The sequence below is a fragment of the Geospiza fortis genome, unplaced genomic scaffold (genome assembly GCF_000277835.1).
Source record: "Geospiza fortis unplaced genomic scaffold, GeoFor_1.0 scaffold40, whole genome shotgun sequence".
In the NCBI taxonomy this organism is placed as follows: Eukaryota; Metazoa; Chordata; class Aves; order Passeriformes; family Thraupidae; genus Geospiza; species Geospiza fortis.
The window spans coordinates 29,886,351-29,908,183 of NW_005054297.1; the positions used below are offsets into that span (position 1 = coordinate 29,886,351).

Here is a 21,833-nt window from a genome sequence, read left to right on the forward strand (position 1 = left end):
TAGGGAAAACAGCCTGGGCGACAGAGACGAGCCATTGTTCTGGGCCGACAGGGGTTTTATAGAGGAAGGTGTGAGCAAACACTGTCTGTGCATGGTGAGAAATCATGTCATACATTTGGGATCAGAGAAGGGAGGCTGTGCTTATGTAGTGTGGGATTCTCTCCTGGGCAACAGGAAAGTCCGGAAAAGGTCGGAAACATGGTTTTGCAAGAATGATGCTGTAGCTGTGGTTTACAGAGTGCAGTGTTTCTTGGATAAACAAACAGAAAAATGCAACAAAAATATATGGTTTATAGATTGGTGGTTAAACTACCAAGTGTGCGCTCTCTCCACTTCTAACACACTTCAAAAAGCTATTGGAAATCCTGCAGTGACTCAGAAAAATGCCAGGAATATGACTCAGGGCTGCAAAACATGTCCTTGTATTGAGAAATGTGGAAAGATGGCTCAGTTTGTCAAGGGAAAGATTACAAGAAAAATTCCTTATAGTTGAAGTACCAACATTTGAGAGAGAAATTTTATGAGTATTTTTTAAAAAGGGGAATTTTTTTGTTAGATCAGAAAGAAGTTTCCATGGGTCTTCTGGCTCTTGCTATGAGAGCCAACTCTTACATCCAAGATTGCTTTTTCTTAAAGTATCCGTTCCCCTGTGTCAAAAGGGTAACTAAGGAAAATGTTTCTTTTCAGTGTTTGAGAACACTGGTTGGGCACACAGGAGGAGTGTGGTCATCACAGATGAGGGACAATATCATCATCAGTGGCTCCACCGACAGAACGTTGAAAGTCTGGAACGCTGAGACTGGGGAGTGCATCCACACCCTGTACGGACACACCTCCACCGTGCGCTGCATGCATCTCCACGAGAAAAGGTGAGTGAGCCTTCCTGCAGAGCTCCAGCCACAGCCTGGCCCAGCATTTGTACACTCCTGCTCACAGAAAGTGCTCCTGGAACCTGGGGACCTCACCCAGCACCGAGTGAAACACAAAGCAGGCAAAACATACATCAACACAAGGGATGAGATGATTAGTAGGAGCAGAAGCATGATAATACTCAATGAAGAACTGGAAATTGAGTCATGTACTTCAAAAAGTCACAGTCTGCGTTATTTCAAAGCTAATTCTTTGTTACACCATGATCCAGTCTCCCACACTGAATAATTTCTTCTTTTGTCAATGCTACAAACTTTCACTCATTTTACCAAATAACCTTCTAAGTATTGTCACTGCAGTATTTTATTTAAATTTTAACTGATTATAACATAATTTTTGCAATAATTATGTCTTGATTCAACAAACATTAGCAGAGCTCTGTTATTTGGCTGTGGTATGAAGTTGTTGACAGATTGTTGGTTGCATTTCTTCTTTTTTGGAGAGTGATGAGATTTTTCTATATAAATTCCATTAATGTTCATTCCATCTCATCTCTGTTATTGCCTAAAAAACCTTATAGAAGTATAAACTGAAAAAAAATCAAGCAGAATAGCTGTTACTTTACTAAAAGTGAAATTTCTGAAGATCTTTGTTTATTTGTTATAATTAGTCAATTCAGTTATTAAAACAGGATGCCTGTAGCACTGGCTGGAGCTCACCATGTTCATAAGCTTTCATAGGTAGATACAACGGCCCGCAGAATTTCTCATGGCACTGTTTTGCTGTTCAGGAATGAAGAGCCTTTTTAAATGCCGATTGCTAATTATATCAAATAGATCCCGAGGAGGTGAATAGAGAAAGGAAGAAGAGCACTCCAGTCATTTGAGACCCCATTAAAATGTCACACCAAGCCAGAACTTTGGTGGCTGGTGCACCAACTCTATCTAATGTCCCAAATTGAAACTCAGAACCCGTATGTAGCCAAGTTTGATTGCTGTGGTGCTTCCATGTCCCAATGCTGAGCACAGGAGGGGCTCTCGTTGCTGCAGGGTGGTCAGTGGCTCTCGAGACGCGACGCTGCGAGTGTGGGACATAGAGACGGGCCAGTGCTTGCATGTCCTGATGGGCCACGTCGCCGCAGTTCGGTGCGTTCAGTATGATGGCAGAAGGGTTGTAAGTGGTGCATATGATTTTATGGTCAAGGTGTGGGATCCAGAGACAGAGACCTGTCTGCACACACTGCAAGGGCATACTAACAGAGTCTACTCGTTACAGGTATGTGCTTTTTATCTGCTGCTTTAGTTTCCTTAAGTAATGTTTAAAGTCAGTTTTTTTCATCTTATTTGTTAAGTTGTGGGTACCTAGTACAGAATTATACAGACCACAAGCATACAGAGGCATCTGTAATAAACCCCTCTTTCATTTTGTTACACTAGTTATACCTTGTCTTAATTTAGAAACTGAAACTTCTTTAGAGTAGCATTTTTTTTAAGGAGCCAGTACAATAAAGCCTAAGTCTCTATACTAGCAAGTTATGTTGTTGTGGATTGATGGGTTGTTTGGTTGAGTATTTTTTTTTTCAAATCTTGCATGTATTTTGGAGTTATGTTTTTGCTTTCCTCAAGAAATTCCAAACTTACTGTTTTAAATAAATCAAAGGATATAGCAATTGACAGTGTGCCAAAACCCCTGTTGGATTAATGTTCTGATTTATGGAGTTCTGTTTATCCTCATTTTCTAGTCCCATCTTCCAATTCTAAACTATAATTCAGAGTTAGGCTGAACCTAAAATTTTAATGATCCTGTGTAAATCTCTAGCTTTCTACTTCCTCTTCCCTAAGTACAGGCCAGATATAACGTGTGAGACTGTTTCAACAGCAACATGTTAATGGAGGTGCAAGTTATTATGGTGCTGCTTTGTGGCATCTCTCTATTGCTCACCAGTTACCCACAAAGCTGGCAAAGATACACACAGACCTCATGTCTTGGGTCTTCTTACCTTTACTAACCCAAAACATCATCTTGTTCATTCATAGAGTCAAAGCATCACTTCCAGGCATTGAAAGGCAAAAGAAATTAATTTCATGCTTGTGCCTGTTCACACCACAGTCTGGCAGGACTTGAAAAAGAAATCAACAAAGACAGTTCAAAATTGGGAAATGGCATTCAGCATGTAACTGCTCTGGTTTGTGACTCAGAAAATGAAGCTCAGTGCTAGAGACATTTTTCATAAAGTATTTCATATCTCCCCATAATATATTAAATATGAACAAAGTTCCTAATTGGTTTCCTTTCCCAAAAATATGTAGCAAAATCTATCAAAAACTCCAGCCCTTCTCTTACATTCATATGCTGAGGAGCGCTCTCTAGACAAGCAGAAAGCAAGTTAAAAATGCTCTACTACCTACTTACCTACCTACCTCTCAAAAATAGTCTGAGGATTTATTTTGTGTGGGGCAGTTTGAGAACAGAGGTTTTTCTGCCTTGTCTTCACCACTGGCTCTTGCTTTGGCTTACAAATATTTATGTCTTGCTCTGCTACTGTAGTAATAATGGATCAAATGACTGGGTTGTGTTGCACATCAATATGTTCTGAAACAAAGGGGAAGGGGGTCGGGGAGGCCAAGCTGGAAGCTACAGGTGCTTAAGGTTTGGAACAGAAAGATTCTTTAAAATTTCCTAATGGCTCCTGTCCTTCAGCCTGAAGTAGCCCTGAACAGCAGAACTCCCATAAATAGAATAATCAGATAGAATAAGCCAGTCCTCCATGGCAGGTTCTATTATATCTTCATATTTTCCAGAGATCTTATGCAGCAGTTGAAGACCACTAACCATGCTGAGTTTTCTTACTCTTTCTTCCATGCCTTTGCAGTAACCCACAGATTCTCAAGGTTCATGGATAACTCACTGATCCAAACCATTGTTTCTTTCACTTCAGCACCGTGAATTCCTCTGGATGCCCAGCCTTAAACTGTCTTTCTGAATACCTTATGAACAGGGAATACAATTAGTTTATGGGAAAGGGGCAAAAGAATTCAAAATTTGTTACATCAATCAGGTTTAATTCTTTTTAGGATAGAAAAATATTTTCTAGTATTCCCAAGTCTGTTGGGCTATCTGGCAGTCCTTGTCTTTTTATCTGAAGTCAGATTATTTCCCATCCTCTTTTGAAAGCAGGGGACCCAAAAGAGGGTCCAGTCAAAGTCTTATCAATGCTTGCTAGAAGTGAAAGGACATTTTTTATGCCTTCCATTCAGATACCAGAGGGTCTTTTTTAGTGTGTTTTCACCAGAAATGCAGGGCATACAGCAGATAAGCAGTCTGTGTGCCAGTCACTCTTCATTCTTTTGAATCTAGATGCCATGCCCAACCATGTCTGACTGCAGAGATCTAAGATACTAATTTTCTGCAGGTCTTATAAGAAGCAGCAGCCCCAGATAGTGTAGTTCCTTTAACTGGGTTTGTTCCTTGCCTTATCAGGTACCAGTCAGTCCACATGGACAAGTGGTGTCAAATTGCCTTAAATATAACCAAGATTCCTGTCCAGCCTCCCTTCTCCCAGGCTGCAGCTGTACCTTCATTCATTCCCTGCCAAGTTCAGATCTTCACACTTTTCACTTGACTTCTACACTCTTTGCCTTTGGTCAGTTCTACTGTTTCAAATGTCACTCAAATCCTAATGAAAATAGTAAATGCCAGACCTCTCTGAAACTCTTTCTGGTATCTCTGATAGTACTCTGAACAAAGTAATAGTATCCCTGCCTCATTTTTTTCTCTCTCTTTGTGAAAATACAACCAAGACACTCGCTGTTTCACATGGCTTTTTACTCCGTCATGGAAAAAAAATTATATTGGTTGGTTAAGACAGTTTTCCCATGAATCTATGTTTGCTGCTACTTACCTCGTTACAAAGGGCTAAAAAGTTCCTTGTGGAAATTGAAGTTAGGCTGATTGATCCATAATTCCCCTATCCCATCATCTTCAAAAAAGGAAGGAATTGTATTTGCCATCTGAAACTTGTCTATCTTCCATGGGTTCTCAAAGATAGCATCAGATATCTCTGAGACTGTCTTAAAACAACTTGCCTTATGTGATTTTGTTCCCCCATTCTAGCAAAAGCTTGTACTCATTTGTCATTGGCATTAGGGCTGTGAGCCTATGCTCACATGGCTGAGGAAAAAGAAGTTAAATAGCTGGCCTCAATCAGTGTTTCCTTCCCACTGAGGATAAATGAGGGTTTTTTTGGCCTTCCTCTTGGTGTGGTTTTGTTTTGTTTTGTTATGTTTTTGGTTGTGACTTTTTTACACAATAGTGAAATGGCTCTTGCTAGTTTTATCTTGTGTTGTGCCCTGCCTTTCTGGTTTTGTCCCAGTGTGCTCTTTTATACACATCTATTGATCTAGTTTCTACTTTCTGTATAATTCCTTGTGGTTCAGCCAAGTGGGTCTCAGTAATTTACAATACTTCCTATCTTTCTTTTACACGGGATAGTTTGTGTCTTTAAGAAACTGCCAACTGTCCTGAATTCTTCTTCCCCTCAGAGAATAGGTACATAAAATCCTCATGGGAAGGAAGTCTAGGGTTTTTTAAGTATTCCTTCTTGAAGCCCACTGGTTTTATTTTATGGCTTTTTCCTTTTTTTGAGAATTCTGGACTCTTATGTCATTGTCACTATAGCTCAAGCTATTTTCCACCTTTCTGTTCTACATGGTCAGTCCTCTTGGTCAAAGAAATCTTATCTCTTAGCCTGTATGCTTTGCCTGCAATGACTGGAAAGTTACACTTCCTTACTGTACACAATTAGGGTTACAAAAAGCTAAATTCCAGATTTTTCAATTACATTTATATTGTGACTTTTGTGTAGATGATTTTGGAATAATGTTGTTTTTCTCCTGCTTAAACTCCCTTGGACTTGTGAAAAGCAGGGTTGGCTTTTTAACATCTCCTTTAGGAAAAGTACTTTCTCTTACTGTTGCACACTGCAGGGTAGTCAGGATCTGCTGTGTTTAGAGGAGATGTATTGCATTTCAAAGACTAGTGGCTCAGAGGCTCTTTTCAAACCATGTCCTTCAAGAGCCCACATCTCTTGAGCAGAAAATTGCACTGACCATGAAGCACCTGCTGTGGTATCAAACGTGCCCATCTCTACTGAGTTCTTACTTTGTACTACAGTTTCTGAATATATATATATATAGTATGTAACCTTGCATTTAGTGAATTAAGTGCTTAATAGCCTTCTTTGTAAGGTCCTAATATAATTGTTTGTAATAGATTTACCTTTCTTGTAGTTTGATGGTATCCATGTGGTGAGTGGATCTCTTGACACTTCCATCCGAGTTTGGGATGTGGAGACAGGCAACTGCATTCACACTCTGACAGGCCACCAGTCACTCACAAGTGGAATGGAACTCAAGGACAATATACTTGTGTCTGGGAATGCTGATTCTACAGTCAAAATCTGGGACATTAAAACAGGACAATGTTTACAGACATTGCAAGGTAAGTTTAAACTACCTTCATGTCAGTCAAGCAGCCTACAGTGATCTGTGCTGCAGATTTTACATTAAAAAACTTTAAAATAATTGCGTACAAAGAAACAAGCAATGACCACTTAAAACTTAAATATTTTTCTGATGACAGCTGTATGATCTTCTTCTGAACTAGAAGAACAAAATGTATTTAATCTAATCTATTCAAATCACTTGCCTATTATGAAAGGCAGATGGTCTGGACTGATAGCAATTTATTATGGGTATATTAGCCTAATAAGCCACAGAAATACATAGGAAATTACATCTCAAAATAGACAGTCTATGTATTTATTTAGGGGTCACTTGAATGTTTCAAAGCCTACAGTTTAATTGGATCAGGAGGCAAAGTACACTGGCTGTTGCAATAAATCAAGAGATGCAAGTGGAAGATGTTTTCTTTATTTCAATAAAAAGAAAGATTTTTTTCTCCATGTTGACAGTTACCACTTAGGCATCATGCACACAAACACATGCTTGTGTTTCTCACCACAAAAAAGGTCTTTTATCATTTTCATATATCATATGCAGCAGTGCTGGCTGGAGCAGAAAATTAAATTTCCCTGTAAAGCAAACTCTGCTGCTTTAACATATATATTTATATGTCAGCGTATATCTGTCAGTATTTACTGATGGAGTAATCTCATTATAACACCTCAAAGGATCTTGGAGACAAACTCTTACAGCAGTCACCTCATTGAGGATGGTTAAGTTCGTTTTCATGGATGTCCAGTTTGCCCAGCTGCCAACATACAGCACTGAAAAAAAGAAGAAAATACTGGGTAATTTTTTTATACCTGCTTTCACTTTTTGAAAGCATGGCTAGGCTTCTGCACCTTTTAATGTACAAACCCAGGAGTTTTAACAGATAGTTCTCTAATAGTTCTAATAGATGGAAAGAGCTGTATGCAAATAGCGAGGTGTTTATTCTAGATGCAGCACTGCCTGACATTGCTTTCTAATTAATTACAAACAAATGTTTTTGTTTACCCTTACAGGTCCCAACAAGCATCAGAGTGCTGTGACCTGTTTACAGTTCAACAAGAACTTTGTAATTACCAGTTCAGATGATGGGACTGTAAAACTTTGGGACTTGAAAACGGGTGAATTTATCCGAAATCTAGTCACATTGGAGAGTGGGGGAAGCGGAGGCGTCGTGTGGCGAATCAGAGCTTCCAACACAAAGCTGGTGTGTGCAGTCGGGAGCCGCAACGGGACTGAGGAAACAAAGCTGCTGGTGTTGGACTTTGACGTCGATATGAAGTGAAGGGCAGAAAGATGAATTTGTCCAAATGTGTAGACGATGTTCTCCTTTCCCTCCCCCCCCGAAAAAAAAAGAAAAAAAAGAAAAAGGAAAAAAATCCCTTGTCCTTGGTGGTGCAGGATGTTGCCTTGGGGCAACAGATCCTAAAGACCTACAGACTACGAAGGAGAAGACAAAGATGATAAACTATAACTGACAAGAGAGGCTTTTGCTGTCTCGTCACATAAAAAGGCTACACTTTTGACCGGGGCAGCTTTGCAAAAATCCAACTTTAGAAATGAAACCAGGTGCAATTAATTTCTTTACTTTCCTCCAAATGCTCCTTGAGCAATTTGGAGTGGGGAAAAAAAAAAAAAGTTACAGTTCTTGTTAACAGGTTATTTTACCACAAAGATCTTGAAACGAGCTGCACAGGCGAGCCTGCTCGTGCACCCCTGGGTCACCCTGGGTCCCAGCAGCCCCTCCGAGCAACGCGCTGTCCCTAGCCCCGCTCCGAGCAGGGGGTTGGACTGGACTCCTTCCAAGGTCCCTTCCAACCTCCACAAGCAGTCACTGGTTGACTTTCAAAAACTAGAGAGCATCTGCAATGAGAAAAACAAACAAAAACAAAAACAAAGAGTCCATTCCTGGTGTGGAAAAGCTAAAATACTACTGTGAATTGTTTTGTACAGTTTTATCAGAGCTTTTTCTTTTTTTTCTTTATTCCTCTTTTTTTTTTTTGCCAACCATTGCCAATGTCAATCACAGTATTAGCCTCTGTTTAATCTATTTACTGTTGCTTCCATCTACACTCTTCAATGCATAAGTTGCTCTGAGGTGGCAAGTTGTCCTGGATTTTGAGAGTCCTCTGATGGATTTAATTCGCAATGCTGGTGCTAGAAGTAGGTCTTCAATTACGGGATTGTTGTCCCACCCCTGTACTGTATTCCCAGTGGCCAAACTTATTTATGCTGCTAAATGAAAGAAAGAAAAGCAAATTATTTTTTTTTATTTTTTTTTTCTGCTGTGACGTTTTAGTCCCAGACTGAATTCCAAATTTGCTCTAGTTTGGTTACAGAAAAAGACTTTTTGCCACTGAAACTTGAGCCAACTGTGCCTCTAAGAGGCTGAGAGTGGAAGAGTTTCAGACAATTAAGAGTGAAGTTTGCCTGCAAATAAAGAATTGAGTGTGTGTGCAAAGCTTATTTTCTTTTTTCTGGGCAAAAATTAAAACACATTCCTTGGAACAAAGCTATTGCAGCCTGTTCTGTGGGGAAATTTTTCTTTGTGAGGGCTGTGGTGAATGGAATGAACATACATTAAAAAAAAAACTGACAAAATTTTTAAAAAAGATTATAAAATACAAAAATTAAAATAAAGTTGCTGGTCAGTCTTAGTGTTTTACAGTATTTGAGAAAAAAACAACTGTTACAGTTATTGCTGGGAGGAACTGACAGAGCAAAAACTTAAGTTTTTGTAAAGATGTCACATGCAAACAAAATGAGAAAAGAAAGAGTCAAATGGTTTGCCTCATTCTCCAAGAGCCACAACTCAAGCTGAACTGTGAAAGTGGTTTAACACTGTATCCTAGGCGATCTTTTTTCCTCCTTTTTTTTTTTTTTGTTTTTGTTTTATTTATAGTCTGATTTAAAACAATCAGATTCCAGTTGGTTAATTTTAGTTATGTAACAACCTGACATGATGGAGGAAAACAACCTTTAAAGGGATTGTGTCTATGGTTTGATTCACTTAGAAATTTTATTTTCTTATAACTTAAGTGCAATAAAATGTGTTTTTTCATGTTAGTATGTCTTTTTTTTTACATTTTTTTATTTTCTAGATGCTAATTTGGTATTATGTATCCTGTGAGGGGTAAAGCAGGTCGAGCTGCTCATCTTACTGGTAGATGCTAAAATATGTCTTGGGACTTTTTATATAACCTTCCACAAACAGGTGTGTGCGTGTCCTCTCCTTCAGTTGCCATGTAGGATTTGTCACGTGGGTCTGGACAAACACGGGGGAAAGACATTTGCTCCTTCTCACGAGGAATGCGTCAGGATCTTGCTGTGGCAGGGAGGCAGCTATAAAAAGCTGCCAAAGTACGTAAAACTTCTTCCGATAGCATCTCGTTACTGCATCTTAAATTGAAACCTGATGTTTATTATTTATGGATTTCAATCAGTTGATTGCAGTTGACAGCAAAGAATAAATCCATAAATACGACCAAAATCAAAGTTAGGATTGTAGGAGAGCCTGAAATAAAGCTTCAGAACAAATATTAAAATAGCATCATTCCACATAAGTCCAACAGCAGTTTTATCAGGGCTCTGAAACCAAGGTAAGTCATCATCTGTCTCAGAAACTTAGCACTTGAGTGTCAGGTTCTGTCTCAAATCTCCTTGACCAAAATCATTGTTTTCTTCTGCGTAAGCTTTTCTTTCAGGGCATAGCATTTGCTTGTTTGTGACAGTTTTCCCCTGCAGAAAGCTGTCATTTAAAAAAAAAACCCAAAACAAAACAGTAGAAGAGAAAATGCATGGATGGAAAGGAAGAATATTTATATACTTACACATCTATGAGTATGTGCAAACAAAATTTAATTCAAATCCCTACATTATGCAAAGCATGCAATGGTGAAGGATCATGCTTCCATCTGGCCTCTAGAGATTAAAAAGCCATCCGAACTGACTGAGCAGCTCCAAATTGCAAAAATCTGTTCCTTGGGTTGGTGCTTGAGGAAAAAAAGCTTGCAGCAAGCACTGACAATATAAAAGCTGTGATTGCCTATTATTTATGTAAAAACAATTAAAGAATTAATGCTTTCCTATAATGGCAGTGAAAGACTGGCAGGACATTGCATGGTTCTGCTGAGAGTGCAGGCCAGGACGCCGAGCCCCCCGATGGCAGAAGGTCCCCCAGTGTGGGCTGAAGCATTTGTGAGAGGGGATGGAAATAGAAGGGTAGAAACATGAATATTTAATGCAATGAGCAGAGCAATAGCTTTTAAGATTATGTAATTTTCTTCCGTGATTTGTAGAAATTGCAACATGTTTTCAGAGAGGGAAGGCGCTGGCCTGATGGAGCAGGAGGATGAGAGGTTTCTGAGTAATGTTGTGCTGGAGGGCAGGAATACAAATCTGGGTGGAAGAGTGAGCTGACAGAAGAGGGAAACTAACAAATCCAGGTGTACAAGTCAGTTCAAGTACATTTTAGGCAGCCAATATGGCCAGGAGGAAAATGTGCTTAACCAAAATTGAGTTTTCCTGTTGACAGTGTCGGTCCAGTGGTATCTAAATGTTCAAATTAATACAGAAAAACTTGAACTTGTTAAGCAAACCATATTTTCAGATTCCTTCATCACAGATTTAGGTTCAAATAAACTACTAGCTGCCAAGCCAAGATATGTCAAAACTGTCACATTAAATACAAAAAACAACACAGTACCTAAAAATATTTTTAGAAAAGCTTTTCCCATTCAATAAAACAACTTTACAAAGTTAATTGTGTTAGTGTTTTAAGGACTTCTAATTTTGTGAAGTCTGTTTAGGTTTGTAGGAGTTGCTCATGAGCTATCTGAACAACACAGCTCAACAAGCAGAAATTCTGTGATTTAAGTGACAGAATTTCAAAGATGGGCCTGTAGTAAACACATTACATGTAAGAAACTGTTTGAGCAGTTTCTCTTTACACCCCCCTTTTGTTGATGTACTTACCATAATATAGCTCACAATATGAACTCTTCTTCTTTGGCAGCACATGCTCCAAGTGAGTCTGCTGAGGAGACATCTTCCTTCCATGTAATTAGATTTTGATTTTAAGGTGGGTGGAGTGTTTGGGGCTTTTTTAAAATAAAAACATTTAAGAATGCTTGTATAAGACTATTACATCTTTATGCTCTCAATACATAGGCACTTCTTGAATCCAGTGGCTTAGTCATCATGGGCTATGTCAAAATACTGCAGCTATCCTAGAGAGATAACTGCAGTGGTGTTTCTGGCATTTCTGCTCTCTTCTTTTCATGCTGATTCCCCTTTTTCTTTTAGTTTTAGTCCTAGAAAGAGCTTCCTTATTTTCTCCTGTATGTGAAACCACAACAACTGCATTAAGGTGGTTTTTTATGTCATAATTTTTAATGGGCCTTGATCCAACAGCAAGTCAGAACTAGTATTGCCACTTCCTCCAAGAGTCTGTGCCTGTGGTCTCAATTTACTTATTCAAGAGATAGGACCAGACATTTAACAGCTGTGTCTACACCAATTTTTAGTTCAGATCAGCAACTTTCCCAATAGAGCACAGTGCTGCCTTGGAGACCACTAACAGGATTCCTTCAGGGTGTAACTAAATCTGGAGCAGCTCTCCAGGAGCCACACTCCAGGCACTCAAGCTACTGGAGGAGCACGTAGGACCAAACCAGAACTAGTCCAACACCTCAAGAATACATTCATGTGGACATTAGGTCTTTAGCAACAGCATTTTGTAATTGGCATTACAATTCTGCTCCTGATGCACAGCATTAATTGCTGGTGTGCACATAACCATCAACAGATCCTCTCCCACAGCACCCCCAGCTCCTCACTCATAATCAGCCCCCATCCCAACAGCATCCGCCTGATATCACTTATAAGATTTTACTCAAAGTTCAGATGCCTTAAACTCTTTCAGCATTCCAGTTGAGAGGTTCTTCTGATCAGTTTATGGAATCCAGTAAAAAGAAATGCAAATCTCTTACAGTCTGGTCAAAATCTTCTACCAGTGAATCAACACCTGATCACTCATAAAACGAAACAGTGAAATCATGCAATTGTACAGAAGAACCAAATAATTATCATAGTAATAATAATAAAGAAAAACTTGCCAGTAATAACCTTCGGTCACTCTGACAAAGGGTTTATTACTTAAAGGGTAATATTCAAGCCATACCAACCACTGAATCTTTAATGGAAGTGGGAATAATACTTTCTTTCCATCTCCTGCCATTCTATCCGTGATCCCTGTCACTGTGCAAAGACACACATGCTGTGGAATGATGTTTAGCATTTTATGGTGATACTGATGTTTAGGATTATACACAAAGTATATGATCTATTTGATATACACCAGGATTTTCAAACTTCATCTAAAAATGGCATATACCATTTTTCAAACACCTCTCCAAGCATTAGTGCAGGTTTATAAATACAACAGATGTTTCTACATAAAAGCTGTTCCAGATTTTTTCTGAGATAGAGAGTCTGACAAACCAGTTGTCACCAAAAAGTCAGTAGCCAGTCCAGGCTCTTGCTCCCTGTTCAAGCTGCCCTCTGGCCCAGGAGCTGCAGTGTTGCTTCAGGCCAAGGAAATGGTGCATTGTGCTACCAGGAGCACGAGCTGCTGAGGGAAAACACTGCAGCACTCTGTGAGACTGCAGTTGCCAAAGAACCAATGGCTTTATGCCCATGTACACTGCATTGCTCTAGCCCAGCTGGGACAGGAGAGTCCTATAAAAATCATAACTGAGCTAGGACAGAATTTCCCCAAGAACTAGAGATGGCAGAAATCATTAATCAGAGCGGTTGCCAATTCAGCAGTGGTTCTAAATTACAGACTGAGACTTGGCCAAAGGCATTCTTCAGCTCTCCTTTGTCCTCACCTCTGCCTCACTTAGATACAGCCTCAACTCCCTGATCGCCACTGACAAGCTGATCTTGTCTAAATTTTGTAGTAGCAATACTTTTGGTGAAAGATAAGCTGAGCTTTTTGTCCTCTGTGCTGCTGGAATCTACCTTGTACATTTTGCCACTTAATGCACAGGGACAGCACAGCCTCGAGTCTAACACTGAATGCTCCAAGGTGTAGAGCATGGAGATGAGAAGACATCATTCATCCCAGACTGAGAGATTCATCATCAATGTCACTAAAATGATCCCCAGCTTAAATCTAGACTGAAAAAAAAAGTGTTCTAAACCTCTAAAAAGAGTTCAATTAGGTAAATTTCAAGTTAATCTCAACTCCTTAGTTTTCCAGTCATGCCTGAAAAAATAGACACATCCTAAGAAACTTCACGGTTAAAGCAGGATCATAAGTGTTTGTCTCCTGGAAGTTGGGAGAGGTCATGGTCTAAGGACAGTGGAAAAACATATAAGGCCAATGTAAGCTGGATCAGAAGTGACCTATGGAATTCAGAGAAGGGCAGATGACAACAATTTGGGGCTTTTTGGGGGCAGGGTGGAGTGGGGAGGCTTTCCAAGAGATCATAATTTTGCATCCTACAGTGGCTACTGTGGGGTATTTCATCATTGTCATCAACAAAGCACAGGAGTCAGATTTTTAATGAAGCCGTTAGCTGGGCTGCCCTGTAATTTAGGATACAACCAACCCTGTTAGCTCTGGCTCACCTGAACTGCTCTTACCTGGGGCAGATTGTTTGATGGGAAGATGAATGAAATGCCCCCAGACCTCCTCCTTGTGTGTGGTTCCTCATGTCTGAGACGCAGGTTTCGCAGGCTGCTTGCGGTGCATTATTTGAGAGTGCTTTGTTCTTTTAATTTAAAACAGGAAACGTGGAATGTAGATGATCCAAAAACTTCAAAGGCAGTTTCCATTGCCAAAGGAGTTGCATTTAAACTCAAGTTCATTTTCTAGATTAAATATTCAAACCTGACAGTGTGAGAAGATGCTCACACCTTCAAGAGGATTGATGATTTCTAAGGCACAGAAGGATTCAGACTATGCTGTAAAGATCAGTGTGGTAAACCGAGCAGTACCACTCTTCCTAAACTGGAGTTTTATTTTGAGTTCCTCAGTTTGAAATTAATTTCTAACAGTACCACAGCTTTACAGATATACAAAGATTATAAAAGTTGTTTCCTTTACCCTGATATACAGAAAATCTGAGTACCACATTCCTCTCTCTTTTCAAATTGCCATTTTCTTTTAAGTTTCCTGATATGTTTCAGAGCTGATTTTAAATGTTCACATTATGGTTTGGAATAAGAAAGAACTCAAAATCTGTGGACTAGATAGGGCTCAAAAATGCTCCTTCAGACAGTTTGCTACTTTTTGTCTGCTTTGGTGTTCCTCCTGTCAGTTCTCAGTAGACAGAAGTTAAAGTTTCAGTTAACTAACATCCACATTTTCCCAAATAAACAAGTTCTATTTAAATATTTTTCTGTTGGTGTTTCTATTGCCCACTTAGCACACACTTTAGGCATGCACTGGATGGTCTTTACCATTCTGCTGACTACTGCAACAATTCAAATGCTCCAATTTCATGCAAAACAACACAATAACATGATGTTCCTTGTGTCCATCCTTCAGTCTCACAAGCAGTTTTAGATTTCAAGCCCAGAAACTGATATGTGTGGATTTACCCGCTTATGGGCAGTCATTTCCAAGCAGAATCAGCTCTTGAGGCCTCACTGTTTATCACTGTTGGCCATATGGCACAATAGGGACAACCTGGGGCAGAGGAGGAGGAATGCTTTGTGTGAGATACCACTAATGTGTTCATCTTGTAAATGGGATATGGCTCCACTAAGCACATAAGTCTCCAATTTGATTTGAAAAATTCAACACTTCAGCCTAAATTTAAAAAGGCTCCAACTACATATTCATTTCTATATATACACATTCTCATCTTGGAATACTTAGAGCTTTACATATTTAAAAGAAGACTTGACAACGACATAATTTTTCTGTTTTCCTCTATTTACGCTTCTTATTTTCTCTTTTCTTTGACACTCACACTTCAATTTCCTTATGTTTCCTTTCCTCCTTTGTCCTGTTCCCTATGTTTTTCTTTTCGTGTTTTACCATTCATGTCCCTATTTTCCAGGTTTTTTATCTTCCTCATCTTTCTCCATTTGTGAATATCTCTGCTTTGAACTGTCAGAGCCAGCTTTCCTCTCTTCCCTTATTCCAAGATCTGAGTTGGCGAGCTGGAGTCTTTTTCACACCCTCTGTACATACAAGATATACAGGAGATACATAAGCCAGATGAGAAGCAAATATAGAGCACTCAGAAAAATTCTTTTTTTTTTTCTGCATCTAATGTTTGTCTATCCACAGTCCACAAATAACTCAAATGGTCCAACAACAATAGGATCATGCCCTCTTACGCACAGATTGGTCTACACCCAATTTCACAAATGGCTGAGCAACAAACATTGTCTAATTCAATACTCATCAAGCGTTTCTTCTTCGGCTTTCTGACAAAATATAACATTTTACTTAAAAACTATGTTTTCTTGCTCCTGAGGAAGTCTAGTATGTAAAGGTAATTTTGAAAATACCCCTCATTATGAAGCATAGGTAATACATGATTTTCTAAATCTGTGCAGTGTTTGGAAGCTACTTTTGTTAACAAACTTTTAGAAGATTCACTTTTGGACAGAAATTAATCATCCTGACAGATACCCATTTTAAAAAGCCCTTTTATAAAGCTCTGTATAGTAAACAAGAATTTGAGGCTGCAAATGAATCTATATTCCAAACTCCACAATAATGGCTGATATTCCTTCCAGTACTACCAACACAGCACATCTGGGATAGCATGGTCTGTCAGGGGATGTTAGGAATAATGTAAAAATCATGTCTAAAACAATCTGGTGCACATTGCTCACTAATTCTTAATATGCACTGACAACATAAGCAATAAAAGCTCTGGAGCCAGCGTAGGATGTGACTGTGGACCAGGTACGCTGTCCTGGTGCTGCTGAGATTTTACTGTCCTAGTAATACAATATATCCCACTGCAAAAAGCCCCAGACATCCAGCACTCATCTGAGACTTGGCTTCTGCATTGTCTTAAAACAACATAACTCAAAAGGATAAGCAGCTATTAAGAAGGATACAGTGTCCAGAGCAACAAAATCACAAATAAGACATCCTCATCTTTGCAGAACAAAAAGCAGCAAAACTCATCTTTGCAGAACAAAAACCAAACAAAACCCACGCAACAACAACAACAAGCCAAATCAACAAAACTCAAACCCAAATCCCTGAATCTTTTATCCCCTCGTTTCATTTTGTCTTAATGATACTGTCAACAATTGCAGGCAACCTCCTCTCCCTGTAAATGTATTCCCACTCAATGCACAGCCCAAAATATGTATACCATACTCACAGATTGTATGGCTGCATTTACTCAGTGAGAAAGATAAATACTATTTGCTACATAGGTTGTTTGTTTTTTTATTATTGCTTGTTCTATCCAAGCATTTTGCTCTTGTGTGTTGTTTTACAAACACAGCAGAACAGCAACCACTGTACTTCCCCCATGGCTTGAACCAGGCTGACAATGGATGAGTGTTCCTGTTCATCCTTTCCAGGCTGAAGAATCACTGGATCAGAAAAAAATAATTTAGAATTAGACAGAGGTTCAAAGTTCAAAAAGCAGGACACGTGACAAGCATTGTATTTCGAATGCCTGAGGTGCAGAAGCCTTTCCCACTGACAACCAGACAAGTACCTTGCACAGCTAACAGGAGCCACCACATAGCAGACAAAGGCAGCTAAACTCGACAGGAAAGGGTGCAGAAGCTCTCCCATAGATATAATGAGTGCACCAGAGAAGAAAAAAATCTTGGGTCTAATATCAGCATATTCTGATTTGCTCTTGGAAAATCCAAAAATCCACACATCACCCTCCTTGTGCAATCTGATTTATCAGACAACACAATGCAGGCAAAATTGTTGTGACAGGAAGACAAGAATTCCTTTAATCTTTGACTTTCCAGACAAATTATCTCTAATTAGTACCTGAGTCCAGTTATTTATGCACACAAACCAGAGCTGAAATTTTCTGCACCACAGAAGCACCCTGTTCCCAAGCACCTGGCCAGCAGGAGCACACACAGATGTCCCTTCAGCCACCAACCTTTCCCTCCAGGCAGGCCACAGCCACCACACACCCAACACACCCTCTATAAAAGGATCTCAATCTCTCTCTCCCCATAGCTATTCTCTGAAAATGCAGGATTTTGCCCATAAAGATTCTTCTTCCTGTCACTTTGGCTTTTGGTAGAAGCAGTAAAGGTGAAACAAAAGACACTGCTTCACAGGCAATGAGTAACTGTGCGATAAACAGGAAGAAATTACTGTAGTCATAAAACAAATAAAGTGACAGTAGTAATATCTCATGCTAAACCAAAATTTACCTTGCCTACATTTTAGGACACTTCTCCTGTACTTGGTAAGAGGCTGGAGACAACTAACCATGAAGTTCAGGCAGTATTTTTCCTTTCCGAAAGGGATGGCTATTTCAACCTGCTCTTCTTACAAAACATGGAAAACCTATTTTCAGTCTAACCCTTGTCTCTCTGCCAGCTAAGGATGTAAATTTTGCACTACTCTTGGAAAGCAACATGGTTTTCTGAGAGCCATTCCTATTTGGAAGCCTCCTGTGGGATGTGGCGCATCCTCTGACGTCTGTGTTTGGTAGCAAGAGAATCCCACTGCCTGGGTTTCCATGTCACATCTTCTTAGGCATTTTCCAGCATCCCAGTGTGCATTGAACAGTGAGAAATTGAGAGTTCAAGCAAAAAATATGGAGGAATGGATAATAAGCCCCTAGGAATGCATCCAGCTACAGTTATACTCCATGAAGGTTAGAGGCCCAATTCTTCCTCATTTAAATCTGATGTTGAAGGAATTTATAGTGCTTTATCCAAGCTACTAATTTGCAATTTTACTGCAAACAATTTACAATCAAATGAAGTGAAAGCTAGAAGCAAAGAGTACATTAATGACCTAATTTTCCCTTTGCATTTCTCTTCATTTTATCTTTCAGTGAAGACCAATCTTAAAAAATTGGATAATTGGCCAGTAAATAAATACAAACTTTTTCTTTTAATTATTACTACACAAAAGCTGAACTGTTGGTATGAACTGCAGTGTTGTCTTCTGCTGAGGACAATCCTGTGTGACCAACCTCCAGCAACAGAAACTGGGATAACGACATCATTTTTTCAGACTGAAAATTCATACTCTAACAAACTAGTACAAAAATGCATCACAGTGTCTGAATAAAAAATGTAGCGTTCTGGGCTAGATATATGCAATTTGTAAATTATACAGCCATGTACATGCTAGGATGCTTCTTAAAAATACAGTAACTATTCTGTCAAAAACATAGCAGAAATGTCAAAGCAGCTTTTGTAATACTCCACTGGAGCTTTCAATACAGCAGGTGCAGCTAAATCAGTGAATTCTTGTTTTCTTAGGTTTAGAGGCAGTCTAAAGGCATTGATCAAGCACCAAACCTCAGCCTGGGGGAAGGAGCTAGGGAAGGTGGTTGTTTCACAGGGCAGTGGTCAGTCTGAGCCTTGCTCCTATGAGAGACTCCCTGCTGCCCTGTGGAACTGGCTCTAGTGGTGAGCTGATCTGCTGAGACAGCTGGAGAGCTCACATTTCTAGAAACAGTTAATTTTCTGGAGGTTTAGGGAGCTGAGCTGGCTCAAGGGGGTCAGTTAGCTTCCCCTTAGCACAGGGGAAGCAAATGGTCAGAAGCAAGGCAGGTCTGCCTCTCCCAGCATCCTGATGAGATGCTGAAGCCTCAGGAGACACTGAGTTAGGCTGATATGTCAAAAAGTGTCAGCCAAAGCAGAGGTGCTGCACTCATCTCAACTCCTGCCATTCCCACATCTCCTGTCTCACTTATTCCATGCTCACCCAACACCCAGATCCCATCCAGATGGTTAAACCCCTCTGGTAACAGCAACCAGCCAGGTCACCTTATATGCCACATCCTCTGACCAGTTCAACCATCCCAGCAGACATCTGGGATGTAACACTGCACCAAACTGGACTGTACTCCTTAGAGAAGTGACCAGATGTTTTGCCCCAACTTAGTTGTGCCTGTCTAAGCAGTTAGCACACCCTGAACATTGAGCTGTGCGCTGCTGGGAGGGAAAGATAGAAAGAAAAATAAAGAAAAGAAAGAATGCTTCTGGAGGAAATAGAGAGTCCTATGCCCAAGACACCATAGGCTGGGCACCCTCAACACCACCTTCTGCAGAGGAGACAAATCAAGCACCCATAAACTAAACTTCCAAGTCCATCTCTGTGCTCAGCCCTGCTCACTTCCATGATGCTGCTGGAAAAGCAGAAGGCTGCTGGAGGAGAAGAAACCCCATAATCTGCCCAGAAGGTGTTCAATATCTGTGGTGGACCCCACTTGTTTCACCTCCAGGTGTAGCTGCACCATGTGTGCCCATTATGAGCCCAAAGGAAATGCACAGCAAGAGCCTGCAGTTACAGAACTTGGTCCCAGCATGAAGGAACAGGTCTGAGCTCTGCTTAAGATGTGAAATTGAAAGACATTGAGAGACATAATTGGGCAGAAAGCTGGGCCTGGCCCAACTCCACTGAGCAAGGTAAATCAATATGCCATCAAGGGGAGAAATGCAGGACAGTAAAAGGAAGTTTGGATTGCAAAGCACACTCTGTCCAATGGCTTGAAATTGAAATGCTTTCTTCTAGCTAAGCAAACACAGCACAAAGCATTCATTTGAACAGAAGCATATGACAAAAATCCAAGGTGCAACAAGAACTTCCCGCATGCATCCTCCTAGGCTGACAAAAGAGGCAGTGAGAACCTGTACAGCTGAATCAAGCATTAATACCCAGAAACAAAGGAGTTTTATCCCAGGGCTGAGAAAAAAATAACTGAATTCAGATAACTTGAGCAGGACATTAAACATTACGCCACTGAACAGAGAACAGACGTGACTTTCATCATCCGGATACCAGTCAAATAGGCCAAATTATTTTCAGGACTGAATCATAAAATGGTTTCAGTTGGAGAGGACCGTTGAATTTCATCTTGTCCAACACCCCTGTGATAGGCAGGGACATCTTCTCCTAGATGAGGTGGCTCAAAGCCCCATCCAATCTGACTTTGAACATTCCCAACAAAGCTACATCCACAACTTCACTGGGCAATCTGTTTCAGCGTCTGACCATTCTCATAACAAAAAAAAAAAAAAAAAAAAAAAAAAAAAAAAAAAATTCTTCTTTATGTCAAATCTAATTCTACTCTTTTTTAGTTTAAAACCGTTGCTTCTTGTCTTGTCAATATAAGCCTTGGTAAAAAGCCTCTCAATCTTTCTTGTAAGTCCCCTTAATATTTTATCTCACTACTGTTCTTACTGGAAAATGCCTTGAGGAATAGGCTATGGATACACAGACTAGCAAAATAACCCAAGTGCCTTAGAGTAAAGCAAATCCCACACCAGGTCTTAGGGAGGGCAGCAGTCTCAGCTACAGATATAAAGATGATACAACTTGAAAAGCACAAGAAAACGTAGGAGATAGCTATTAAGAAAAGGGACATATTGTATTGTGCAGGACCGTTCACCCTTGCGCAGAAGCAGCCAAGTGAACAGCAGCTGCAGGAAAGGCAGGCAGTGCTCTGCAGTCACAAAGGGTGTGTGAGCTGAGGCCTGTGCCCTCCTGAGGGGGAGCACTCAGGGAGGCAGCAGTGCTGATCATTAGCTCTCACCACAAAATACTTGCAAAGACAGGGAGGAAAAGGCAGCTGCAGTTTTAAATTAGCTTTTGCACTCTACTACTCTCATCTTGTAGCTGCTTCGTGGTGGTCCAGCCTTCCAGGGCAAGGCACAGGAGCTGAAAGACGCCAACTGCCAGTGGCCCCAAGGCTCATTACAGCAGTCACAGGCTACCAGAGGGCTTTCCTGAGGTACAGAGATTACCTAGGTATTCTTCTCTTCGCACTTTCCTTCCCTTGCAATCACCTTTGAATGCAAAACAGCTAACCTGAAAGCTTTCCACTACCCCATAAACTTTTCAATAATTCCTCTATGCTAATGTGCTTCAAGAGTTTAAATTAGCTAACTTGCATTTTGGCACCAGAGTAAGGCAGAAAACTTTCAGCAATGACCTGTGAAAGGTATTTGTGAAAGACAAATTTGCCAAGTGCTTTGGCAACAAATTACCAAATGAAAGATTAGGCTGCACAAGCAGAGGCATAAGCAGAAGATGTACAGAGGAAAGGATCATTTTAGGACTATGCATTCAGTGCCAATCACTTTAATGTGGGAAAATAAATAAAAGGATTCACAGGGCAGACATCCACAGAGTCCAACAGACCTGAAATGAAGAGGACATAAGAACAGATTACAAAAAAAGCTACAAATACTTGAAGATGTGAAACTAGGAAATCTCTGGGTTAAAATAAAGAGAAGAATCTAGGC

At 40.1% G+C, this 21,833-nt stretch overlaps 1 protein-coding gene across 1 annotated transcript in view; it reads left to right on the plus strand.

The window, feature by feature from the left end:
* The window catches only part of FBXW7 (F-box and WD repeat domain containing 7), a 98,222-nt gene extending 90,220 nt beyond the window's left edge, over nt 1-8,002 (plus strand). The window contains exons 8-11 of the mRNA XM_031066750.1: nt 688-869; nt 1,920-2,145; nt 6,159-6,369; nt 7,397-8,002. Coding sequence (XP_030922610.1) covers nt 688-869; nt 1,920-2,145; nt 6,159-6,369; nt 7,397-7,665 — 888 coding nt within the window. The 3' untranslated portion in view covers nt 7,666-8,002. The remainder of the gene's footprint in view (nt 1-687; nt 870-1,919; nt 2,146-6,158; nt 6,370-7,396) is intronic.
* Nucleotides 8,003-21,833: the final 13,831 nt, after the last annotated feature.